At 47.4% G+C, this 22,986-nt stretch overlaps 1 protein-coding gene across 2 annotated transcripts in view; it reads right to left on the reverse strand.

Annotated features, from left to right (window-relative positions):
* Window positions 1–20,988, reverse strand: part of REPS2 (RALBP1 associated Eps domain containing 2) — a 236,594-nt gene extending 215,606 nt beyond the window's left edge. For both annotated transcript variants that reach the window (XM_049766790.1, XM_049766789.1), the window contains exon 1: window positions 20,669–20,988. In XM_049766790.1, the coding sequence (XP_049622747.1) occupies window positions 20,669–20,881 (213 nt within the window). In that variant the 5' untranslated portion in view covers window positions 20,882–20,988. The remainder of the gene's footprint in view (window positions 1–20,668) is intronic.
* Window positions 20,989–22,986: the final 1,998 nt, after the last annotated feature.

A 22,986-nucleotide genomic window follows, 5' to 3' on the forward strand; every position in this document is an offset into this window, starting at 1 on the left:
AAAATATATACAATTCCTAAGACAAAAGCAAAAATTCTATTTCTACAGTTGTGCACTGATTATCATAGTTAGGACATTATTAAACTACTAAGTCGAAAATTGTTTAGACGATTAAGTATATGATTCCCAGCTATGGTATTTAAGAGTCTACAGTTTTCATCACTGAAGTAACTTTTATTTCAGAACCAGGAAGCTGTTATTACATCTAATATCTTTTGAGAAGAAAGGTGGGGAGGACAAACTGAATTATTTGCTCTAAGAAGTGTCCAAAGGAAATGTTAAGATTAGAGTCAGATTCTGTCCTTGACTTATAAAATGTAGTTAGTTAATCAAAAAAATTTCGAGGAGAAGGGAACTTTACAAAGGATCTGATTCTTTTAAGAACCTACTAGAATGGATCTGGAAAGATAGTAGGTCATTTTCCTTGTACACAGCCAAGGTAGGTTCAATCCCCAACACCCTATAATGTCTTGAGCTCCTCCATGAGTGATTCGTGGGTAGAGTCAGGAGTAAGCCCTAAGCATTACCAGATAGTTCTCAAGAACAAACCAAAAAAACCTCCAAGAAGTTATCAACAGCTTAGTTCATCTATTCATACCTCTTTTTTTTTTTTTTTTTGGTTTTTGGGCCACACCCGGTAACGCTCAGGGGTTACTCCTGGCTATGTGCTCAGAAGTTGCTCCTGGCTTGGGGGACCATATGGGACACCGGGGGATCGAACCGCGGTCCGTCCAAAGGCTAGCGCACGCAAGGCAGGCACCTTACCTCTAGCGCCACCGCCCGGCCCCCTATTCATACCTCTTGACCATCTATTGAGACACTTCGAGGAAACCATTTGTTCAAGTGTGAAATAACTCTCTCCTTCCCCTACACCCCAACTCTTGTGTACTGTCTGTAGCACCCACAGAAGGATAAGACAAGTTTTTCCATCTTACCATAGGAGATGGCATTATTCCTACTGGCCAGCAAGAAAATGTTAATAATTCACTATCAAACAGAGCATCCTACCTGCCTTTTCCAGATTAAGCTACAGTTTGAGAAAAAGAAAAACAAATCAATACAGTGTGATTTCATAACTTTAAGCAATGGAATGCAGAGGAACAGCTCCTAAAAAAAGCACCCAGCTATACATTCACCCAACCACCTGTCACCAACATCATCCCCGAACACAAAGGGCTATTTTTATGAAATACACCACAGAGATAGATAATATTCCATTGCCATGACAACGCATTTTCCAAAAGATATGCTAGCCCATGGAGCACACAAAAGAGAACAGAGCAATGGCTTTGAACTGACCTGGCCTTCCCAATACAGAAGATTGGAACTTCGGGGAAAGTCTTGATTTTTCTGCACAGAGCCTTAGAGTGTGTGTGCAGTGGACCAAAAATTCCTGAGTGGGTACATGCACAGATAGAGCTGCTGAAGACAATCCCTCCAGAAAAGGAAAAAAAAGCCAAACTCAACTAGGACACACCCTCCCATGATCGTCACATGCTTCTTCTACTCCCTTGAACTTCACTCTTAGGGCAACCTTTACCACCATGGGCAGCAACTGCTAGCAGGATGGGTTAAGAGAGTCCAAGCAGGGGCTGGAGAGATAGCACGGAGGTAAAGTGTTTGCCTTGCATACAGAAGGTCGGTGGTTCGAATCCTGGCATCCCATATGGTCCCCTGAGCCTGCCAGGAGCGACTTCTGAGTATAGAGGCTGGAGTAACCCCTGAGCTCGGCCACTGGCCGGGTGTGACCCAAAAACAAAAAAAGAGTCCAAGCAGAGAGACCCTCGATTACTCAACATATTTGGGGGAGTCCTCAGTAATGCTCATGAGCTTATGAGCCAGGCCCAGCAATACATGGCCAGTGCCATGGCCTACTTGGTGCTCAGGGCCACACCCAGTGGTTCTGGGAGAATATAGGTAGGGTGCAAGAGCTAGAAATTGGAACCTTGAGTATGCCAGGCCTTTGATCCATACCTTTTGCTGAAAAACAAAATTATAGAGTCCTTGATGATGATGGATGATGGTGAGATGGATGGATGGAGAGTGAGGCCTTTCTCTGCCAGCCTGGGCCACACTCCTGCAACTCCTACCAGCCAGTGGGTCTGCCTGTTCAGGGTGGTGATGAGGAAATGATCCACAGGCAGTCCGATTTCAGGAGGTATCAACTTTACTCAGGAACTAGCCACCATGTGTAGCTCCTAAGCTTTTTACCTTTTAAGCAAGCTCTATCAGTAGCCCTGCATTCAAACCTATCTCTTCTCCAACCCTCTTGCTGAATCTCCTCTCTCAATCCTCTCTCTGAATCTCCCCCAATCTCTTCTCCCACTGCCCTTAAGGCAACCCATCCTCAGCCTCTCAAAGTCAGCAAAATAGGAAGCCAAAGACCCCTCCAAGATATGGGAAGGTCTACCTCTCAAGGTGAGCAAAACAAGAAGTTGGGAGAGGGGAATAACATCTTTTTGTTTTTTAAAGGGGCAGATGTTACTCCCCTCCCCCAGCTTCCTAATTTGCTCACCTTGAGAGGCAGACCTGCCCACATCTGGGAAGGGTCTATGGTTGCTAAGGAGGAGGTTGCCTCAGGCAGGGGTGCATTGATGGGGGGAAAAATTCAGCAGGAGGATTGAGAGAGGATTCAGCAAGAGGCTGGGAGGGAGAAGAGACAGATTTGAATGCAGGGCTACTTATGAAACAGGCTTAAAAGGTTAAAAGCTGGGGCCAGAGAGATAGCATGGAGGTAAGGCGTTTGCCTTTCATGCAGGAGGTCATCAGTTCGAATCCTGAAGTCCCATATGGTCCCCCGTGCCTGCCAGGAGCAATTTCTGAGCCTGGAGCCAGGAATAACCCCTGAGCACTGCCGCGTGTGACCCAAAAACCACACACACACACACACACACACACACACACACACACACACACAAAAAACGGTTAAAAGCTTAGGAGCCACACATGGTGGCTAGGGCCTAAATGAAGTTGATGTCTCCTGAAACCTGACTGCCTGTGTATCATTTCCTCGACACCACCCTGAGACAGCCAGCTGGAGGGGATTGCAAGTGCATGGCCCAGGCCGATAGAGAAAGGCCCATCCATCCATTTCACCATCATCCAGCCCCATCCAGGACTCAATAATTAATATGCTTTTCAATACCTTTGACCTCTCCTCCTGGTTCCCTTTATTACTGTATTTTATTAGGGCCTCAAATGAGAAACAACATTACAACCTAAAGTAGTGGTAAACTCTAATCAAAAAGTAGACACATACACACTCACTTCCTCAAGACTTCCCTAGAGATGTAAAAGAAAGCAGTTTAGCTAGGTACATTGGTGGCTGGGGGGTGATCTGTAAAGCCTGGCCCTATTTGGCACAAATGACCTTTCCACTGGTCCTCACACCAGCTATGTCCCATTTTCGCTAGGATCTGGGACAGTGCTCCCCAATAAGCTTGTAGCCTCTGCTAGATTTTTCCACCAGTTGACCCCCAGACCCACACCAAGTGGTTTTCATCCTCTGGAGCCAGGAGGCCCATCTCCCCCAATTTTCCAGACCAGCTCAGACTTCCAGAAGGATGAGGACACTAAAAGGCACTTGCAGTTCAGCAGACTCGAGAGCCATAGCTCAAAACTTGTCTCCCAGCTCACCGGCTCTTCTTTGGCCACTGTTCTGCGAATGGCTATTCTCAGGTTTGACTTCTTAAACTGTGAGCCAGAACTCTACACAGTGGTAGTGTTTGCCTTGCAAGCGGCCGATCCAGGACAGACCTCATTCGATCCCCAACATCCCATTTGGTCCCCCTAGCCAGGAGTGAGTTCTGAGCACATGGCCAAGAGTAACTCCTGAGCAACACCAAGTGTGGCCCCAAAACCAAAAAAAAACTGAGCAACAGTAAAAGGTCTCTAAATGTACAATGACCATAACTTAATGCAAAATCAACCATGTAATGAATCTGATGGCTCCCTGACAGCACCACTCCATGTTGCATTTCTTGGGTGAAAAGGAGTGGTGCTAGAATTATATGCATGAGAAACCATTATTAATTGTGCTGTAGAACACAGAATCTCAATTTAAAATTTTTAATCATACACACTATCTTGCCGGCAGAGAAATGGCCCAGCTCCACAACTAAACTCCAAAAGAACATGATGTGCCCAAACCTACCACATAGACAGGTCCACATTGAGAACTCTAGGGTCTTCTCAAAATGAGGGAGACAGAGTCCCCTTTCTGCCGAAGGCACAGCAGCGTACAGCCACCCCTTCTGACATAGAAACAGTCTAGTTCTACAACTGAACCTTACCAAACTACCAAGACACCAAATCGTTCCAGCACCAGAAATCATGGCCACATATGTGGCCACACAACACCTCCAAATTTCAGAATACTGTCAGCCCAGTAGGATCACAGCAAATCTAATGAGCAAGTTGCACAGAAGACCACCAAGGTCAATGAACAAAAACAGTAACACAGAAGGCCGGAGAGATATCATGGAGGTAAGGCATTTGCCTTTCATGCAGAAGGATGGTGATTCGAATCCTGGCATCCCATATGGTCCTCCGAGCCTGCCAGGAGCTATTTCTGAGCGTAGAGCCAGGAGTAACCCGTGAGAGCTGCCGGGTGTGACCCAAAAAACAAAAACAAAAACACAGTAACACAAAAGGTTCAATTAGCACCAACCTCAGGCAAGTCGTGAGACAATAAATTCAGTAACACCATTGTGAGATATATAACAATTGTCTCAAATTGACTTCTATTGATCTAAGTTTTGGTCATTCCATTTGCCTTTGTGCTGCAACAAATATATGAAGTAAATTTTTTGTTGCTGCAAGGGAGCAGACTTGGGTGCTGGGTGGGGAACTGGAAACATTGGTGGAGGAAAGGTCACACTGCTGGTGCTATTGTATTTTGTTTGTTTTGTTTCGTTTGCCTGAAATGACTATATTATGAACAACTTGGTAAATCACCATGTTACAATGAAAAATTCAATTAATTAAACTGTTAACATGAAATAAAATTCACTTTAAATGAAAGGAAAAACGAAAAACAAGGAATGGTGAAAAGGCAACAGAGCCTGAAAACTGCTCTGTAGTTTTCCCCATGGAAAGCATAGGGAGTAGTTTTTGGGGGGAATACTCATGGAGGCTGCATGTTGAAAATTATAGGCATGTAACCCTATCATGAACAGTATTGCCAATCACAGTGCCCAAAGTTAGAAAAAAACTTTTTTAAAGAAAAAATGTTATGAGTGGATAATTTTTTAAAAAGCATGGATTAAATAATTGTTGGTCGGAGCTTAAGAGATGGTACAGCATGTAGAACACTATTCTTGCCTGTGGCCAACCCAGGGTCAATCCCCGGTCCCCATCTGGTCCCCTGAGCTTGCTAAGAATGAACCCTGAGTACAGACCTCGAGTGAACCCTGAGTACAGACCTGGGGTAAACCCTGAGCACCCCCAGATGTGCCCACCCCAATAAAAAATAATTTCAGAACTCCTAAGAATTCTATGCCAGAAGCTGGGACAGAGGTATATTTGTGATACATATATTATATATTAAGAACTATATATTTAATGTATATAGATTGTTATTAGAAAATACACTATCTCACACACACGCACCAGAAATCCTCCTAAGAAGCAGGAATCCCATCGTTCACACAGCACAGCTCTGACCAACAGTATTTTACCTATAACCCGGAACAAGCTTACTGCCTCTGTACCTCCCTTCTGCTTGTTCTTCAAACCAGGGAAGGGCCATACTAGGTGTTGTTTCAGTTCTAGAACTCAGTGAGGTGATAATTAAAAGTTCCGGAAGCTTGGGCCCGGAGAGATGGCACAGCGGTGTTTGCCTTGCAAGCAGCCTATTTAGGACCAAAGGTGGTTGGTTCGAATCCCGGTGTCCCGTATGGTCCCCCGTGCCTGCCAGACAGCCAGGAGTAACCCTTGAGCACCGCCGGGTGTGCCCCCCCCCCAAAAAAAAAAGTTCCGGAAGCCAGGGAGATGGTACAGGAGTTAAGGCACATCCATTGCATGTGGTTGGGCCCATTTCCACTCCAGGCACCACAGGCACCCCCAGCACTGAGCAGGTCTGCATGCAACCCTGAAGTCCCCCAGCACCAGCAAGGTACCCTGGGTAACCCCTAGCACCTCAGGGCCTGAGAAGCACCACACCTTTTTGTTTGCTTAGGGGCTACACCCAGCAGTGCTCAGGGGTTACTCCTGGCTCTGTACTCAAGAATCACTCCTGGCAGGCTTAGGGGATCATATGGGATGCCAGAGGATCGAACCTTAAGTCAGTTATGCGCAAGGCAAGTGCTCTACCTGCTGTTCTATGGCTCTGGCCCCAGCTCCACACTTTCTAGCCATAGCACTGAACCACCAGCCTGGGAGGGGCATCCAGGTTTCCAGAGCACCACTTGGAGACCGCACCTTAAAAGTTATAGGGATGAAGTGGCTGGAGCAGTGGTGCAAGCGGTAGAGCATCTGCCTAGAACGGACTGCGGTTCGACCCCCCGGCATCCCATAAGGTCCCCAAGCCAGGAGCAATTTCTGAGCCCATAGCCAGGAGTAACCCCTGAGCGTCACCAGGTGTGGCAAAAAAAAGTTATAGAGATGGAAAGACAATCAGGGGGCTAAGGCATTTGCCTTGCATGTGGCTGACCCCCATTCAACCCCCAGCACTACATCTGATCCTCCAGTAGTACTTCCAGATATGGCACAAAGTTCTAAAAGGAAGCAAAGGACAAAAATAAATGGGACATGCTATCATGATGCAATCATCATATATCTAGAATCAGACCTGATTTTTTCCCAGGAAAAATTAGGAACTATCCGACACCATTTCTGGGGAAGGGACATCTACAGCCATGTAGCAAGTGGAGATCAGGGATGCTGAGGAATGTCATACAATGCCCAGGACAGAATCACCTACCAAAAACAATCAGCCACTGAGTGTCCACAGGACCAAGCTGGGAAAAGCTTGAAGTCGAACAATTCATCGATGGGAAGTTCCCCTTTGCTTTCCCTCCACTGCATCTCTTAGCGACAGTAATACTACTATAGAGCGACTAAAATGTCTGCAAAGGAAATCAGGCAACACAGCTGAAAAATACCATTTAAAGGGGTCCTAAAAAGGGAGGGGGGACTCAAAAAGCAAGGACAGCAGATATAGGAGTGATGGTATGGACTGTAGTGTGTAATCAGCTGTTTTTCACAAAGATGGTCCTGAACTCAGACAAACAGCAGGATAACTGGCTGAAACAGGCTCTTTGGATGACATCAGGGACAACCCTTACATGTTTAAGAAAGCCTGCCTTTAAAAAAGAAGATAAAAACAATTCTTAATTGCTGGCATTTATGGTATTTTCTTCAATTAGTCAGGAAATTACAGCGAGTGAAACACTTAATTACCCCCAGGAAGCTGAAGGAAGTGGATTTTTTTTCTGTAAACCAATGGTAAAGTGTTAGAAGTGATGAAGTCAAAGCAAACCTTTCAGACTAAGCCTCCTGCTAAGCCTCCTCTTTTCCTGGTCCTGAATTAAATGAGTTGGCCAGTTCCTTAAAATTCACTTTTTTCCTCCCAGTGTAGAAGGAAGAACAGGAAACATCCCAGGCCCTAACACTAGACTCCCACCAGGGTCTCCCATGTCCCCGGACTCTCCCAGCAGGGTAGTAAATGGCAATGCCAAATAGGACAGTGAGCCACAGGTAAGAGGTAAGGAGCAGGTAAGGAGCAGGAAGAAGCAGGGGACCTGCCTTCACTGCGGCTGCAGGAGGCAGCACTCCAAACTGGGGGACTACCCTGCCAGCCCAGGAAGAGCTAATATATCCAGGCTGGTGCCTCCAACTTTTCCCAGCAGTGCCTGTAAATCTGTGCTGTGCTGTGCTGCCTTCTGCAGTCTCTAGCAGCCCTTTCTCACATACTTTGGGGTTTCTTTGCATTTGCAGGGGCACTCTTTGGTGCTCCTGCCAGCACTCCAGCAGGTGCTAGGGATGCTGTGGGGATGGGATGCTGGGGACTGAACCCTTCAACTACCTTCCTGGGCAGGGCACAGTGTTTGAAAACAACAAGGAGGACACTTGCCCAGCAGATCCTGGTTCGATTCCCGCCATCCCATATGGTCCCATGAGCACCACCAGGAGGGATTCCTGAGTGCAGAACTAGAAATAACCCCTGAGCACTGCCAGATGTTGCCCCCCCCACAAAAATACATCAAAGTCAACTCTGAAAATACATAGAACTGTAATTTAATATCCAATATAGAATATAGATGCTAGCAAAATATTAACTTGACTTTCATCAACACTAAAACCAGAGCTAAACTAAACCAGAGCTCCTCAAACTGATAGGACCCCACCCTTTTTCTCCCCCTTTTCAAAAAAAAATTCACTCCGTGCCCCCCGAAAATCTTTTTTCTTTAGAGGAACAAACAGAAAGCACTCCCAATAGCACCTAAAGCTAATACTAAACCCCCCATCTTTCCAGCAACCCCAGCCACTTTGAGAAACCCAGTGGTCAGTGACAACAGCTTCCATCATTGGCAATATGGTTTAAAGAGTGTCTTTCCACAGGCCACAACGCCCTTGCCAACTGCTACCACAGGCAAGGTGCCCAGGCATGTACTGAAAGAATTTCAGTTGGTGGCTGGGGGGGGGGGTTTACGAGGCATAATTTTTCCAAAAATCGAATTCACAGACCCCCTGGGGAGGATCCGGGTTCAAAAGGCTAGAATGCCAGTAGAGTGGGGAAAGCCCCTGCCTTGCATGGCCAACCCAGGTGCAATCCTCCGCCCCCACCTGCTCTTCTGAACCCCACCAAAATCGACCTTTGAACTCAGAGCCAGGAGCAAACCCTGAGCACTGCCAGGTGTGAACCTAAAACAACAGCAACAAAAAAGCCCATTTTTCCTATAGGTGAAAGCAATAGGCCCTGAGCACCAAGGCCACAGGACAGAAACACCATCATAAATAAAGCAGGCACGTCCCCACATTGCAGAGTGCGACTTCCAGACAGTACAACTGCAAAATCAAATCAAATGTCCTGTAAAATCAAATTTTGAGGTCTGCTTTCGAGTGGTCTGTGCAGGAGAGGCCAGCGTGCAGGGCATGCAAATCTGCTTTTCCACTTATTTCCTGTCTCCAACTACTTCAGCGAAGAAACCAAAGAGGCCCAAAATATAAAATTGAGAGCTAGAGATGAGACTCACAGGCACATAGCACTTGCCTTACATGTTGTGTAGTCCTGAGTTCCATCAGCGACATTAAAAAGAGGAAGGGGAGGAGGGACTTAAGACTGAAAATAAGACCTAGGAAGACATTTCTGCTTGTTGTAGTTGGAAGACAAAATGAATTATGCATGAAATGTTTTTTTTTAAGATAAAGAAATTTGAAGCTCAGCTGAGCCAAAGCATACCTATACTTTCATTCCCCAAAGCTAAACTGAGTAATTTTCTGCTTCAGATAAACTCAGGAAGCAAAAGCAAGTGAGATGATCCTAAAGTGACCAACCTCTCACTAATTCTCTGCTCCTACCCAACAGAAGATAGCAGAAGCTATGGGCTGCATGAAGAGTGCCTTTTCTTGCATTCTGAGCTGCCTCGAAAAGGACCAAGTAGTGGAGAGTGGGGTGAAGTGGTGGGGGCCGCACCAGAGAGACTCCTAAACACAGATCCAGGTGTAAGCCCTGATTACAGGCGGATGTGGCCCAAAATTTTAAAAATAAGACCTAGAAAGCAGCCAGTTTAGTGCCTTGATCATGGATGTCCAACCTCCAGAATAGTTAACAATCAATTTGTTGTTTCTAAGCCCACCAATCTGGAGCCAAGGCGATAGGACAGTGGGTGGGGAACTTGTCTTGCACACAGTCAACCCGGGTTCAATTCCCAGCATCCCATCTGGTCCCCCAAGCACTGCCAGGACTGATTCCTGGATGTAGGGGCAGGAGAAACCACTGACCATAGCCAGATATGGCCCAGAAACAAAACAAAAGTATAAGACAGCCAATCTGTAACATTCTGCTAGGGCAACAGGAATAGACAGAGCTGCCCATGAATAGTTGTGTAATGATGACCAAAATAAAATGAATCCTAGATGCTGGAGGCTTCAGCCATGGCCCAAAATGCCTTGCAGGTGAGACCCTGGATTCAACTTTCAGCACCGTATGACTCTCTAGGCCTACCAGGCAAGGACTCCCTCACAGTTTTTAAATATATCTATTTATATAGTCATTTAATTTATACATTCATTATATTTTATTATATCAATCATTTACCATTAATCTTTTATTGGCATATGAAATATTTTATATACAGTAGGTATTTGCCTTTAGATTTAAAAAGTTTGAAAAAACTTGGAAAGATACCAAGTTTTTTTTAAAAATTACAAATAATTAGTGAACTAATTCAAGAGATTTCTTGAAAACCAATTTTCTAAGCCCTTAAAGTAGGGCAGTGTCTAGTTCTGAGTAAAAAAACTAGGCCAACATCCCAAGCCATCCTGTGTTTCCAGCCCTTACTCTACGAACATCCCACCTTTCTGCCATTTTCCGATTGGTTTCCCTTATTTTTCCTAAATCAATTCTTAACATCATTACCTTCAGAACTGCCTCCAGCTTGCTCGTGTGTAGTCGTCCTTCTGTTTGGCCCTTTGATCAGAACCCACAGTACCTCCACTATCTAACCCCCACACTGCCCTCAGACTCCTTCCTTAAAGATAACAGAGGTTATTGGTTGAGGGGAGTGGATACTGGTGAAGGGATTGGCGCTGGAACAATGTAAGCCTTAGACTCAATCATAAATATGATTGTAACTTACTCATTCACAGTGACTCAATTAAAAATAAATATAAATTCTGGGAATCATAATGTCTGAGACTTGCCTCGGGCTGACAGAGGGGAGAAATTGGAGAGGCAGAGAAATGGCCACTGATAGTGGCTGGGGGATGAGGAGGGGAGCTGCAGGGATGGGAGTGCAAAGGATTCTCATGTAGTTTCTATCTAGTTGTCTGCTTCCAGTTTTCCATTTAGTAAACGATTAAGAAAAAAACCATGAAGGTCGACTTAATGAGCTCAAAGGTCTTCTATCACTCAAGAAAATCAAGGTGCATTTTACAGTCGATGAAGGTTTGTGTGTGGATTTTGTTGGTTGCTGTGCAGGAAATTCACACAAGCAAGGTTGAGCTCTACCACTGAATGAATGACACGCCCAATTTGAAGGCATTTCATGGTCGAAAATGCTTCAATAAAAAGAGAAAAATACCACCGAGGTCCAAAGGCAGGATCAAAGACAAGGCACTTGCCTTGCAAGCCAAAGTTTCAGCCGCCTGCAACCCTGCTTTGATCCCTAGAGTAGCACACGATCACTCGAAAAGTGATCCCTGAGCACTGCCAGGCATATCCCAGAAACAAGAATAAAATGCCACTTAATGTATCTGGGCATAAAGATCTCTCCAGCCCCACAACGATGAGTCACTTGTAAGCAAAGGTAATGAAGACATCAACAGTGTCCTAGGTCAACCAGGGTGAATCTAACCACAACAGGGAAATCATAACACTGTTCATTTCACTCAACCATCACATAGCAATGCGTTGTTTCAAAGACATATGCACACTGGGACTGGAGCCACAGCACAGCAGACAGTGTTTGCCTTGCACACAGCCGAGCCAGGTTTGATCCCCGCCATCCCGAGTTTGCCTGACATAATTTCCCCTGAGCAGTCCTGAGTGAGCCCCCTCAAAGAAAAGAAAAAATACACATACTACATAAATACAGACATGCACGAAATAAAAATCTAAAGAAATTTTCCAAGGGCCGGAGCGGTGGCGCAGGAGGTAGGGCGTTTGCTTTGCACGTGCTAACCTAGGACGGACTGCAGTTTGATCCCCTGTCATCCCATGTGGTCCTCCAAGCCAGGAGCAATTTCTGAGTGGAAAGCCAGGAGTAACCCCTAAGTGTCACTGGCTATGTCCCCAAAAACAAAAACAAAAAAGAAACTGTCCAATCCCAATCAGGTGCACAAAATCCCAGAACAGCCACCAGGCCTGGCCAGAGAGGGAGGGGAAGAGAACCAAAGCAGAGGCCACAGGAAGCTTTCACCCTAATTGTGCTCTTAGACTTTTTCTGCTGAGTGACAGCTACACAATTATTTTCCAGTTAATTCTCTACTTTTGCACCCCAGAAATATTTCTGTAGCAGATCAGATCAGTAAATAGCCATTACATAAATGTCCACCTGTTAAGCAGACAATGTTTTGGAAATTTCAGTATCTGCTATCATTCTTCTTAAGAGAAGAAAACAGAACAGTGCTGGGGGAAAAAGCACTTTGAGTCAGGGGTCTGCCTTGCAAGCTGCTGACCTGGGTTCAAAACCACACTCCTCAGAAGGTCCCAAAGCACCCCAAGAAGCCTTGAGCATTACCAGATGTGCTCTCCCCAAAAACAAAAAAGTGGCTAAAAAAAGTGTATATTTCTTGTTATTCTTTCAATATGCTGAAATGATCAAAAGTTAATAAAGTAGGTTATGGGGACCAGAGCGGTAGCACAGCAGGGAAGATGCTTGCCTTGGCAGGAGTAATTCTTTAACACAGAGCCAGGAATAATCCCTGAGTAGTGGGGCAGATTATTTACATTTTCTGTTGGATTTTTGTTGTTGTTGTTGTTGATGTTGATGATGTCTTATTTACATTTAAAAACAAGTTCTGGGAAAAAAATAGTTCTGGGAGGACAGACTGGTGACGCAGCGGTAGAGCATTTGCCTTGCACGAGACTGACCTAGGACAGACCGAGGTCCCCCAAGCCAGGAGCGATTTCTGAGCGCAGAGCTAGGAGTAACCCCTGAGCATCACAGTATGTGGCCCAAAAACAAAACAAAAAAATAGTTCTGGGGGCTACAGCAATAGTAAGTAATAGTAAGTAAGTACAGTGGTAAGGCATTTGCCTTGCACGTGGCCTACCCGGGTTCGATCCCCAGTATTCCATATAGTCCCCTAATCCCGCCAAGAATAATTCTGGAGCACAGAGCCAGTAGAAACCCCTGAACACCAATGGGTGTGACTCAAAAATTTTAAAAAGTTCTGATGAGGCAGGAGTGATAGAACAGCAGGTAGGTCATTTGCCTTTCAGGCAGCTTACTCAGATTTAATCCCCAGCACCCCATATGGTCCTCCCCAAGCACGTCAGGGGTAATTACTGAGCACACAGCCAGGAGTAAACCCTGAGAACAGCCAGATGTGGCCAAAAAAATGTTCTGACTAGAGTAGAGCGGCAGCTCAAAAGGGTGAAACCAGGCTCATCTCTGCACAAGGTTCCAAAGCATCATCAAGAGTGACCCCGCCAGAGAGTTGGGGCCAGAGAGATAGCATGGAGGTAAGGCGTTTGCCTTTCATGCAGGAGGTCGGTGGTTCAAATCCTGGCGTTCCATATGGTCCCCTAAGCCTGCCAGGAGTGATTTCTGAGCGCAGAGCCAGGAGTAACCTCTGAGCGCTGCCAGGTGTGGCCCCAAAACAAAAACAAATCAGGAAAAAAAAGAGTGACCCCAGCACTATGCTGGAGAGTAGCCCTCCAGCAGTGCCCAGAGGAGCTGAAAAACAAACCAAAAATGTACATTGGTGATCCAGCAATAGGATTAATGCTCACCAAACATCAACCTTTCACCTCAAGTTTTGTGTATTGATGAAAACAGTTGCATCAGAGAATTGGAGGAAAAATTTTCACGATGACTTCTTCCCCAGAGACCCAGAGATGGGGCCATGGGCAGGTATTATTTTTATCTCTAGCATGTTGTGTTCCCACCCCCCCAAAGCCAAAGCTATGCTGAGAGCAAACAGGGTCGCATCCAGTAGTGTTGCTCCCCATACCAGCTCACATCCCCATCTCGCCGTTCCCCCCCCCCCACGCCCCACAATGCAATGCTGGGATCAGCCTCAAGGTTTGCACATTCTAGGACTGTGCTTTGCTTCGGATCTGTTTCCCTAGTCCCTGGCCAGGATTTGTTGTTGTTTTTTTTGTTGTTGTTGTTTTGATTTTGATCAGATGCTTCCTCCTGGCTCTGCACTCGAGGAGCACTCCTGTGGTCTCAGAGGCCTATATAAGGTGGCAGGATTGAAGCCAGGTGGGGTGCAAGGCAAACACCCTACCCACTGAACAGCTCTCCAGCCCCCAGAATTCCCAGGCAGGAATTTTTAAATAATTCTTTTGATGTGTTGCAGTTCAGGTAGTGAGTGAGAAGTCTAAGGTGTCCATATGTCCAATAGAGAAAATGACTATTGCCAGCATACCACTGTATCCACAATGTCAGACACTGTCCCTGTGTCTGCTCTCGTGTGGTCTTCTTTGCTCCTCTTCATCCCACTGCCTGGCCATCGGCTTTGTGTTTCAATGGCTGGGTTCACCATTATCCAGAATGACCTGGCTATACTTTTTTTTACCTCTCTATTCCTTAGATGGCAGAGATCTGATATTTGTCCTTCCTGATTTCTAGCTCTTAGTAAAATGCCCACCAATTTCCTGTGCAGCAAATCTTCGTACCGTTGCATAGTATTCACTATGTGTACATGTATGTATATCTACTCAGCCAACCAGGAGCATGCTTTGGTTTTAGAGTCCAAAGATGTAGTGCTTCTAAAGTCCTGTGGTGTTGGGGACCATCACAGTCACCCCACTGGGGATGACAGAAACGATTTAGAGGCCATGTGGTACTGAAGTTCAAACCTGCGTCACCCATGTGCAAGGCATGACCCTGTACTCCCTCCCTGGCCCTGAACCTACACATAATCTGACCATATGATCCAGCAAGCACCATGCTCCTTAGTTAAAAATGTAAGGTGGCAGGCCGGAGAGATAGCATGGAGGTAAGGCATTTGCCTTCCATGCAGAAGGTCAGTCGTTCAAATCCCAGCAACCCATATGGTTCCCTGAGCCTGCCAGGAGTGATTTCTGAGTACAGAGCACTGCCGGGTATGACCCAAAAACCAAAAAAAAAATACGTGGGGCCGGAGAGATAGCACAGCGGTAGGGCTTTTGCCTTGGATGCTGATGGACAAGGTGATTCAAATCCCGGCATCCCATATAGTCCCCTGAGCTTGCCAGGAGTGATTTCTGAGCATAGAGCCAAGAGTAACCCCTGAGCACTGCCGGGTGTGACCTAAAAACAAACAAACAAACAAACAACAAAAATGTAAGGTGGCATAGTTTCTTTATCCACTCATCTGCTCTCAGAGATATTGGTTGTTTCCAGATTCTGGCTATTGTGAATAGTGCTGTGATGAACACAGGAGTGCAGAGGGCTTTTCTACATTGTGTTTTAGGGTTTCTAGGGTATTTTCCCAGGAGTGAAATTGCTAGATCATACGGAAGTTAAATTTCTAGATTTTTGAAGAATATCCATATTGCACACCACAGTGTCTAAAAGAGGGGGGCGGAAGGAGGAAGAGAGAGGGAGAGAAGGAGAAAGAGAGAAGAAAATAAGCGTCTACACTAAAGGCAGATGATGAGAGGGTAGGGGGGAAACTAGAGATAATGGTGGCAAGAAATGTGCACTGGTGAAGGGCATTTTACATTGTATGACTGAAACTCAATAATAAACAACTTTGTATCTATGTATTTGTATCTATGTATTATTAACAACCTTGTAACCACAGTGTTTAAAGAAAGTAATTTTAGGGCCCGGAGAGATAGCACAGTGGTGTTTGCCTTGCAAGCAGCCAATCCAGGACCAAAGGTGGTTGGTTCCAATCCCGGTGTCCCATAAGGTCCCCCGTGCCTGCCAGGAGCTATTTCTGAGCAGACAGCCAGGAGTAACCCCTGAGCACTGCCGGGTGTGGCCCAAAAAAAAAAAAAAAAAAAGGAAAGTAATTTTAAAAATTAGGATGCCACAAATGTGCTAGAGTGTGAATCTTTTTTGTTTGTTTTTTTGTTTTTGGGCCACACCCGGCAGCGCTCAGGGGTTACTCCTGGCTCCATGCTCAGAAATTGCTCCTGGCAGGCTCGGGAGACCATATGGGATGCCGGGATTCGAACCACCATCCTTCTGATGCAAGGCAAATGCCTTAGCTCCATGCTATCTCTCCAGCCCCTAGAGTGTGAATCTTGCACATGAGGCCTTGACTTCGATCCCTGGCATTGCAAATGCACACAAACGTACACACATGGGAACAAGTGAGGTGCACATTGATGCTCATAGCAATTTTGTCCATAATCACTCAAATCTAAAGGTAATCAAGAATTCCTCCAGGGGCCAGAGAGAGAGCACAGCGGCGTTTACCTTGCAAGCAGCCGACCCAGGACCTAAGGTGGTTGGTTAGAATCACGGCGTCCCATATGGTCCCCCGTGCCTGCCAGGAGCTATTTCTGAGCAGATAGCCAGGAGTAACCCCTGAGCACTGCCAGGTGTGGCCCCCCAAAAAAACAAAAAAAGAATTAAAAAAAATAATTCCTCCAGTTGATGAAACCAGACAATTTAGTGATGTTCCGAATTAATAAATGAGCCATAATGCTCTAAAAAGTTATAGAAAACTCTTAAGTGTTTATTACTAAGTGAACAAAAACCAGTCTGGAAAGGCCCCTTACTATATTATTCCAAGCATATACAACATAGAAAAACATGTAACCAGTAATATGATCAGTGGCTGCCCAGGATGGGGAATGGGGGCACGAATCAGCAGCACAAAGCTTTTTAGGGCAGTGAAAATATTCTTTAAGGGGGGCAGAGCAATAGTACAGCAGGTAGGGCACTTGTCTTGCATGAGGCAGACCCCAATTCAATCCCTGATATCCCATATGGGATACCAGATTATCCTCAAGCCCACTTGGAGTGATTCATGAGTGCAAAGCTAAGAGTAATCTCTGAGCACCACTGGATGTGGCCCCAAAACCAAAAAAGAAAAAATCTCTTTGATGCTACAATGGTGGGTGCAAGTCACTATCTGTCCAAGCACACAGAATATGCACCACCAACAGCAAACCCAGGTTCAAGTAAGAATTTGGGTGACTATTATGTGTCAATATCAGTCCGTGAGTTTCCGAAAATGGTACCACTTGTGGGAGACGTTGATAATGGGTGAGGCTGTGTTATGAGACTAGGGAATACGTTGGAATGCTTTATCTTCTCAATTCTTTTGTGAATACTCAGTACAGCAGTACGGGGCTACCAGGGCCTGGTAGTGCTGGAGCTCACGCCTGTCAGTGCAAAGAGGGGATGACATCAGTACCTGGACTCAAACTAGGGGGCCTCATACATTCCAGGTGGGTATTCTACCACTCGAGATCCATCCCAACTCCTTTCCTTCAATTTGACTGCAACCCTAAAATCCTATTACCATTTTTCTTACCATAGTTAACTTCCACAAAACAGTTACACACGTGCCGTTTTGTCTTCACACCCCATGGATGAGACCAAATGAAAATAATTTTGTGGAATGTTTACTCCAGGTGAAATTTCCACCCTTCCTGGAACACGAGGGTAATCTTAATTGTATGTTTATTAAGAAGAAAACCCGGATGTTACCATAGAAACTACCGGCTGGCATGTGCCTCCATGATCTGAGCAGCTATTCCTGTTGAACCACTTACATTGGAACTTACAGGTTCCTGTTCAACAGGGAAAGACTCAAAAGTCTCCATCTGTCTGAGAGAATGCCTGCCCTCCCAAGCAATGCCCATTGAGGGGATTGTTGTGTGGGCACAAGGGCAAACACAAACCAGCCACTGGCTGGCTCACTCTCTTCCGATTATACTTCCCCGTGCAGGATTTTCATTTTCACCTGTGCGAAGAAAATTGGATTAGTGCAAAGTCAGGCGGAATGAGGGAGTTCAGTACTCAAAGAGATTAATTTCAAGCAAACTTCTGGGGTCTTCCCTCTGGGCAGCTGCTAGAGCAGCCTTCTGTAAGTAGCTTCAATGAGATAGCCAGAATCATTCATGATCACCCAGCATTCATGCACAGGCACTGTGCCCTGGGGTTCTTGACTCATTTATACCTCCAAGGAAGATGGGTTCCCAGCAAAACTCCCCCCCCTCCCCCCCGCTCAGTCCCTTAGGAATCAACCAATGTAGGCAACATAAGGTCGAAGAGATCATACAGAGGGGAAGGTGCCTGCCTTCCACACAGCGGACCTGAGTTCAATCCCTGGAACCACACAGGGTTTCCTGAGCACAGAGCCAGGACTAAACACTGAGCACCACTGGCTGTGGCCCCCAAACAACATAGCCAACACATGAATGTGTCCACTTTCGCCTCCCACAGCCCATGTCCAGCTGACAATAAAATAAAGATTTTATATTAAAATAAGAGTCTACAGGGGAGAAAAAAAAGAGTCTAGGAGCCAGAGAGATAGCATGGAGGTAGGGCATTTGCCTTGCATGCAGAAGGACGGTAGTTAGAATCCTGGCATCCCATATGGTTCCCTGAGCCTGCCAGGAGCGATTTCTGAGCTTAGAGCCAGGAGTAACCCCTGAGTGACCCAAAAAACCATAAAATAATAATAATAATAATAATAATATAAAAATTAAAAAAGAGTCTAAACAGGAGGCTGGAGCAACAGCATAGTGTGTAGGGTGTTTGCCTTACATGTGGCCAACCAGGTTCAATCCCTGGCATCCCATATGGTCCCCCAAGTCTACCAACAGTGATTTCTCAGTGCAGAGCCAGGAGCAATGCCCGAGTACCACAGCTGTAGCCCAAAACAAACAAAAAGAAAGAAAGAAAAACCTGAACAGGTGTGCACCTGACAGGGATTTGCTATAACGACTCCGATCACTTATTCATCTTTCAAGAGAAAAGAACCAATAGACTGTAATATATTTGTTATGCTAGAGACACTGGGGACACTGAGGCGCTCAATGGTCAGTCTGTGTGTTTGCATGCACCGTTGTTGGTCCAGTTCACCTGCTCAAAAGCAGTAGCACAGCTGTCTTACCTATCAAGGACTGAAGGGCCAAAACCCAGGGGAAGGTCTGTGAATGCGAACCACGTTTTCAGAAATTCCGGCTGCTATTTAGAGTGGCGAAATTACTGCATGCTCAGTCGAAAGTGATAAAGAAATACCTCCTGCAAGTGAACCATAAACTCCTCAGAATTCCCTGGCAACTCCAGATTTTTAAGATTTTAAAATGCCACTGTGGGTAATTGGGGGCTACAGAGAAAGTATAGCAGCTTGCTCAAAGCCTACCCCGAAAAATCCCTGCTTCGAACCCAGCACCATATTTGGTTTCCCTAAGCCCTGCCAGGAGTAGTCTCTGAACAAAGAACCATAGACCAAAATAAAGAAATGACAGTAAAATGTCATTGGGGAGCTGGAGAGAGTACTGGAAGTAAAGGATGCTTGCCTTGCATCCTGCCAACCACAATCCAATCCTTGACATTTTAAGGGGTCACCCCTGATCACACAGCCTGGTACGGCCGCTAAGCACTACTAGGTGTGTCCCAAGAAACCCACCCAATAAAATACCACTGTGCAGTTGCGGGATTAGCTGAAGTAATCCCGGAGAATCACATGACCCAGGCATTGGGTTTGATCCTAGAAACTCGTGCCTCCCCATCAGAACCATTAGGGCGGCCCCACAGGCTGTGTGGGGTGATCGTGGTGGTCCCCCAAGCACTGTATTGCTGGAATCCAAACCATCAGCTCCACATCACTATTCTCAGGGCCAACTAGCACCCAAGGCGGCCTGGCACCACTGGGAGGGGAGTCTAGCATTCTCCGCCCTCAATATTCTATTTTTTTATAGTGGCTATTGCTTTGAGGAAAAACTTCATTTCACATTCGGGGTCTGATATTAACATTCTGCTCACCAGGAAGTGTTGGCGGCCTTCAAAGGCAAAGTGCACATCACTTTGTCCAAGATCCAAGGAAAACACCAAAGAAAACCAGAGTCTGCCGGGGGCTAAGCTTCAGCCTTGCCCAGGTAGAGGCAGCAGCTCCAAAGAGTGGGGGTCCACTGGCACTTTCTGGTTCGATTTCAAGTTCACATCATGATCAGCTGGGGAATTAGGGGAGTCCCACCCACCCGTCCCCAGTCCCCCACGGTAGACCGGCTGGTCTCATGTCGAGTCCCCAAACCAACCGGAAGCTTGGCATGGAGCGAAACAGACAGACAGCCCCCCTGCCTGGATTCCTGTTCTGCAACTTGTCCCTTTGCCTTTACAGCTTAATTCGGAACGGTTCGTGGGCACATTTGCCTAGAGAGACAAAGTAAACATTTGTGGCTCTGCAGCCCATGCAGAGAGCAGTGCGCGCAACCCCCGCCCAGACACGGTCACCCCCAGTTTCAGCTCAGATCTCAGCGAGGCACCTGGAGTATCCACCCGCGAGCAGGGGCCCGAGCGGGCAGCAAAGGTTAAAGCAGACACCGGCCCAAACCAACAGCACTTGCAGAACTGGACAAACTTTGGGTCTGTTGGATTGCGGAGCCCCCAGAAAGTGGTGCGGGAGGGGAGAAGGAGGGGCCCCATCCCCGGGAAGGAAGCCAGGGAAGCGCACCCCCGGAGCGGAGCTGAGGACGCGAGTGTCCCCCAGGATTCAGGGGACAAGGGCGTCGCCGCCGTCTCCAGCAGGGAGGCGCCTTCTCTGCGACCTAGCCAAGGTCTCCGGATCCCCGGGGGCCGCCCTGCCACCCCACTCCATCTCCGTGCCCAAGGGATCCCACCACCTCCCGTCCGCCAGGGCGGGGGACGCGGGGACCTACCTGGTGCAGCGTCTCGGCGGGAAGCTGCGAGGCCCGGAACAGATCGGCCACCGGGCCGGTGGCTGCGGTGGCCCCGCCGAGAGCGGCTCTGGCTGCGTCTGGGGGCCCCCCAACTGCGGCGCCGGCGCAGCGCGCGAAGAGATCGGAGTAGCACTGCTGCTCGCCCTCACTCAGCAGTAGCCCCGAGCCGCCGCCGGCCGCCGCCGCTTCCATGAGGCAGGGGGAACCGGTGGACCGACCCGATTGGGACACCTTCGCCTCCACGGCCAAGGCCGCCACCGCCACCGCCCCCGAGCCCGCAATTGCCGCGCGGCCGCTTCCTCCCGGCAGGCGCCAGCCCCGCCCCCAGGCTTGAATGTTGTGCCCCCGCCGCACGGCACATGGAGACAGGCGTGGCGCTGGCCAATCGGCAGCCCGGACGGCCCCTGGCCCCGCCCCCGCCCCGCCCCGCGCCAGGTAACTCAGTCCCCGCGCCCACCGCCCGGCTGCGGGTCACCTGCTGGCCCCGCGCCGCCCCGACGCCAGGGCGACCCGCGATGATCCGCACCCTCCCCGCGCCGCAGGCCCTCCCCGGGCTCCCCGCCGGAGCTGGGCAAAGTGGGGGGGTCCAAATGCACCTGGAGCACGGCGCTTGTCACTGGGCGAGCCGGACTGCGGTGTTTTCACCCTAAAACACAGAAGGAGTGGCGCCGGCAGCATGCTGCACCTTGTCACCACCGCCACCCCCACCCTCAAAAAAGATAAGGCTCGGTAAAGTTAAAGCTTCTCATTCTCCAAAGCCATAGTTTGTGGACTGAAAAACCTGGAGGCCAGAAAGCGCCAGAGAGCAGGGATGCCAGTGACTACCCATAGCTTTCAGGGTGGCATCTAGGTTGGCCCACTTGGTCAGGGAGCTCTCACACTTGAACTCGAATCGGACTAGGGAATGACACGGGTCACTGCTTAATCCTAGCGCAGTCGAGTCCCAAAGACCAGTTGGGCACAGTTAACTGGAGTGTAAGTTTGGGGCATGGAACCCTAAGTTGAATCACACAAAGCAAATTCCAGATTCCAGAACACATATACTATCCTTTGGGCCCCTTCCCTGAAAATTCTTTAATTTTTGTTTGTTTGTTTGTTTTTTGGGTCACACCCAGCAGCGCTCAGGGGTTACTCCTGCTCAAAAATCATTCCTGGCAGGCTCGGAGGACTATATGGGATGCCGGGATTCGAACCACCATCCTTCTGCATGCAAGCAAATGCCCTACCTCCATGCTATCTCTCAGGTCTTCTTTAACATTTTTTAATTGACTGTGCTTCTGTGATTTCCAGAACTGTTAATGATGGTTTCCCAGAACACTATTTTTTTAAATGCCTGTTCTAACCTATGCTCCCAGTTAATGCTCTAGTCATTTTTCATCCCAGAAAAGAAATCTTTGGAAGAAAATTATCTGCCGTGCCACAATACTTCCAATGCCAGAAAAACTTCATGTTGCTTTACCTTCCCAAAGAGTTCTCTTGGGCCACAACGATAGCACAGCAATTAGGACATTTGCCTTGCATATAGCCAACCTGGGTTCAAATTTCAGCATCCCACAAGGTTGCCCGAGCACTGGCAGATATGATCCCTGAGCACAGAGACAGGAGAAACCCCTGAGCACCACCAGATGTGGCCAAAACAACCACCACCAAAAACCTAGAGCTGTCCATCTGTCTGTCTCTCTGTCTCTCAGTCTCTGTCTCTGTCTCTCTGTCTCTCTGTCTCTCTCTCTCTCTCTCACACACACACACACACACACACACACACACACACACACACACACACACATGGTCTCTTTTATAAGGATTTTTTTTTAGGTTTTTGGGCCACACCCGGCGTTGCTCAGGGGTTACTCTTGGCTGTCTGCTCAGAAATAGCTCCCGGCAGGCACGGGGGACCATATGGGACACCGGGATTCGAACCAACCACCTTTGGTCCTGGATCGGCTGCTTGCAAGGCAAACGCCGCTGTGCTATCTCTCTGGGCCCCAAGGATATGTTTTGACCCGGTTCAATCCCTCGCACACCAAGCCTCCCAGGAGTGATCCCTGAACACAGAGTCCTGAGGTGTGAACCAAAATTAAAAAAAGAAGGAAAATTGAATTTTTTAAAAGAATCTTTAAGAATTTTAAAAAGTATCTGCCTTTAAGGGGAAAGAGTGATAATACAGATAGTAATACAGATAGATAATAAGCAGATAGGGTGTTTGCCTTGCACATGACCAACTAGGCTTTGATCTCCATCATCCCATATGGTCATCCAAGCACCATTGGGAATGATCCTTGAGAAGAGAGCCTAGA

Source organism: Suncus etruscus, chromosome X, assembly GCF_024139225.1.
Source record: "Suncus etruscus isolate mSunEtr1 chromosome X, mSunEtr1.pri.cur, whole genome shotgun sequence".
Taxonomy (NCBI): domain Eukaryota; kingdom Metazoa; phylum Chordata; class Mammalia; order Eulipotyphla; family Soricidae; genus Suncus; species Suncus etruscus.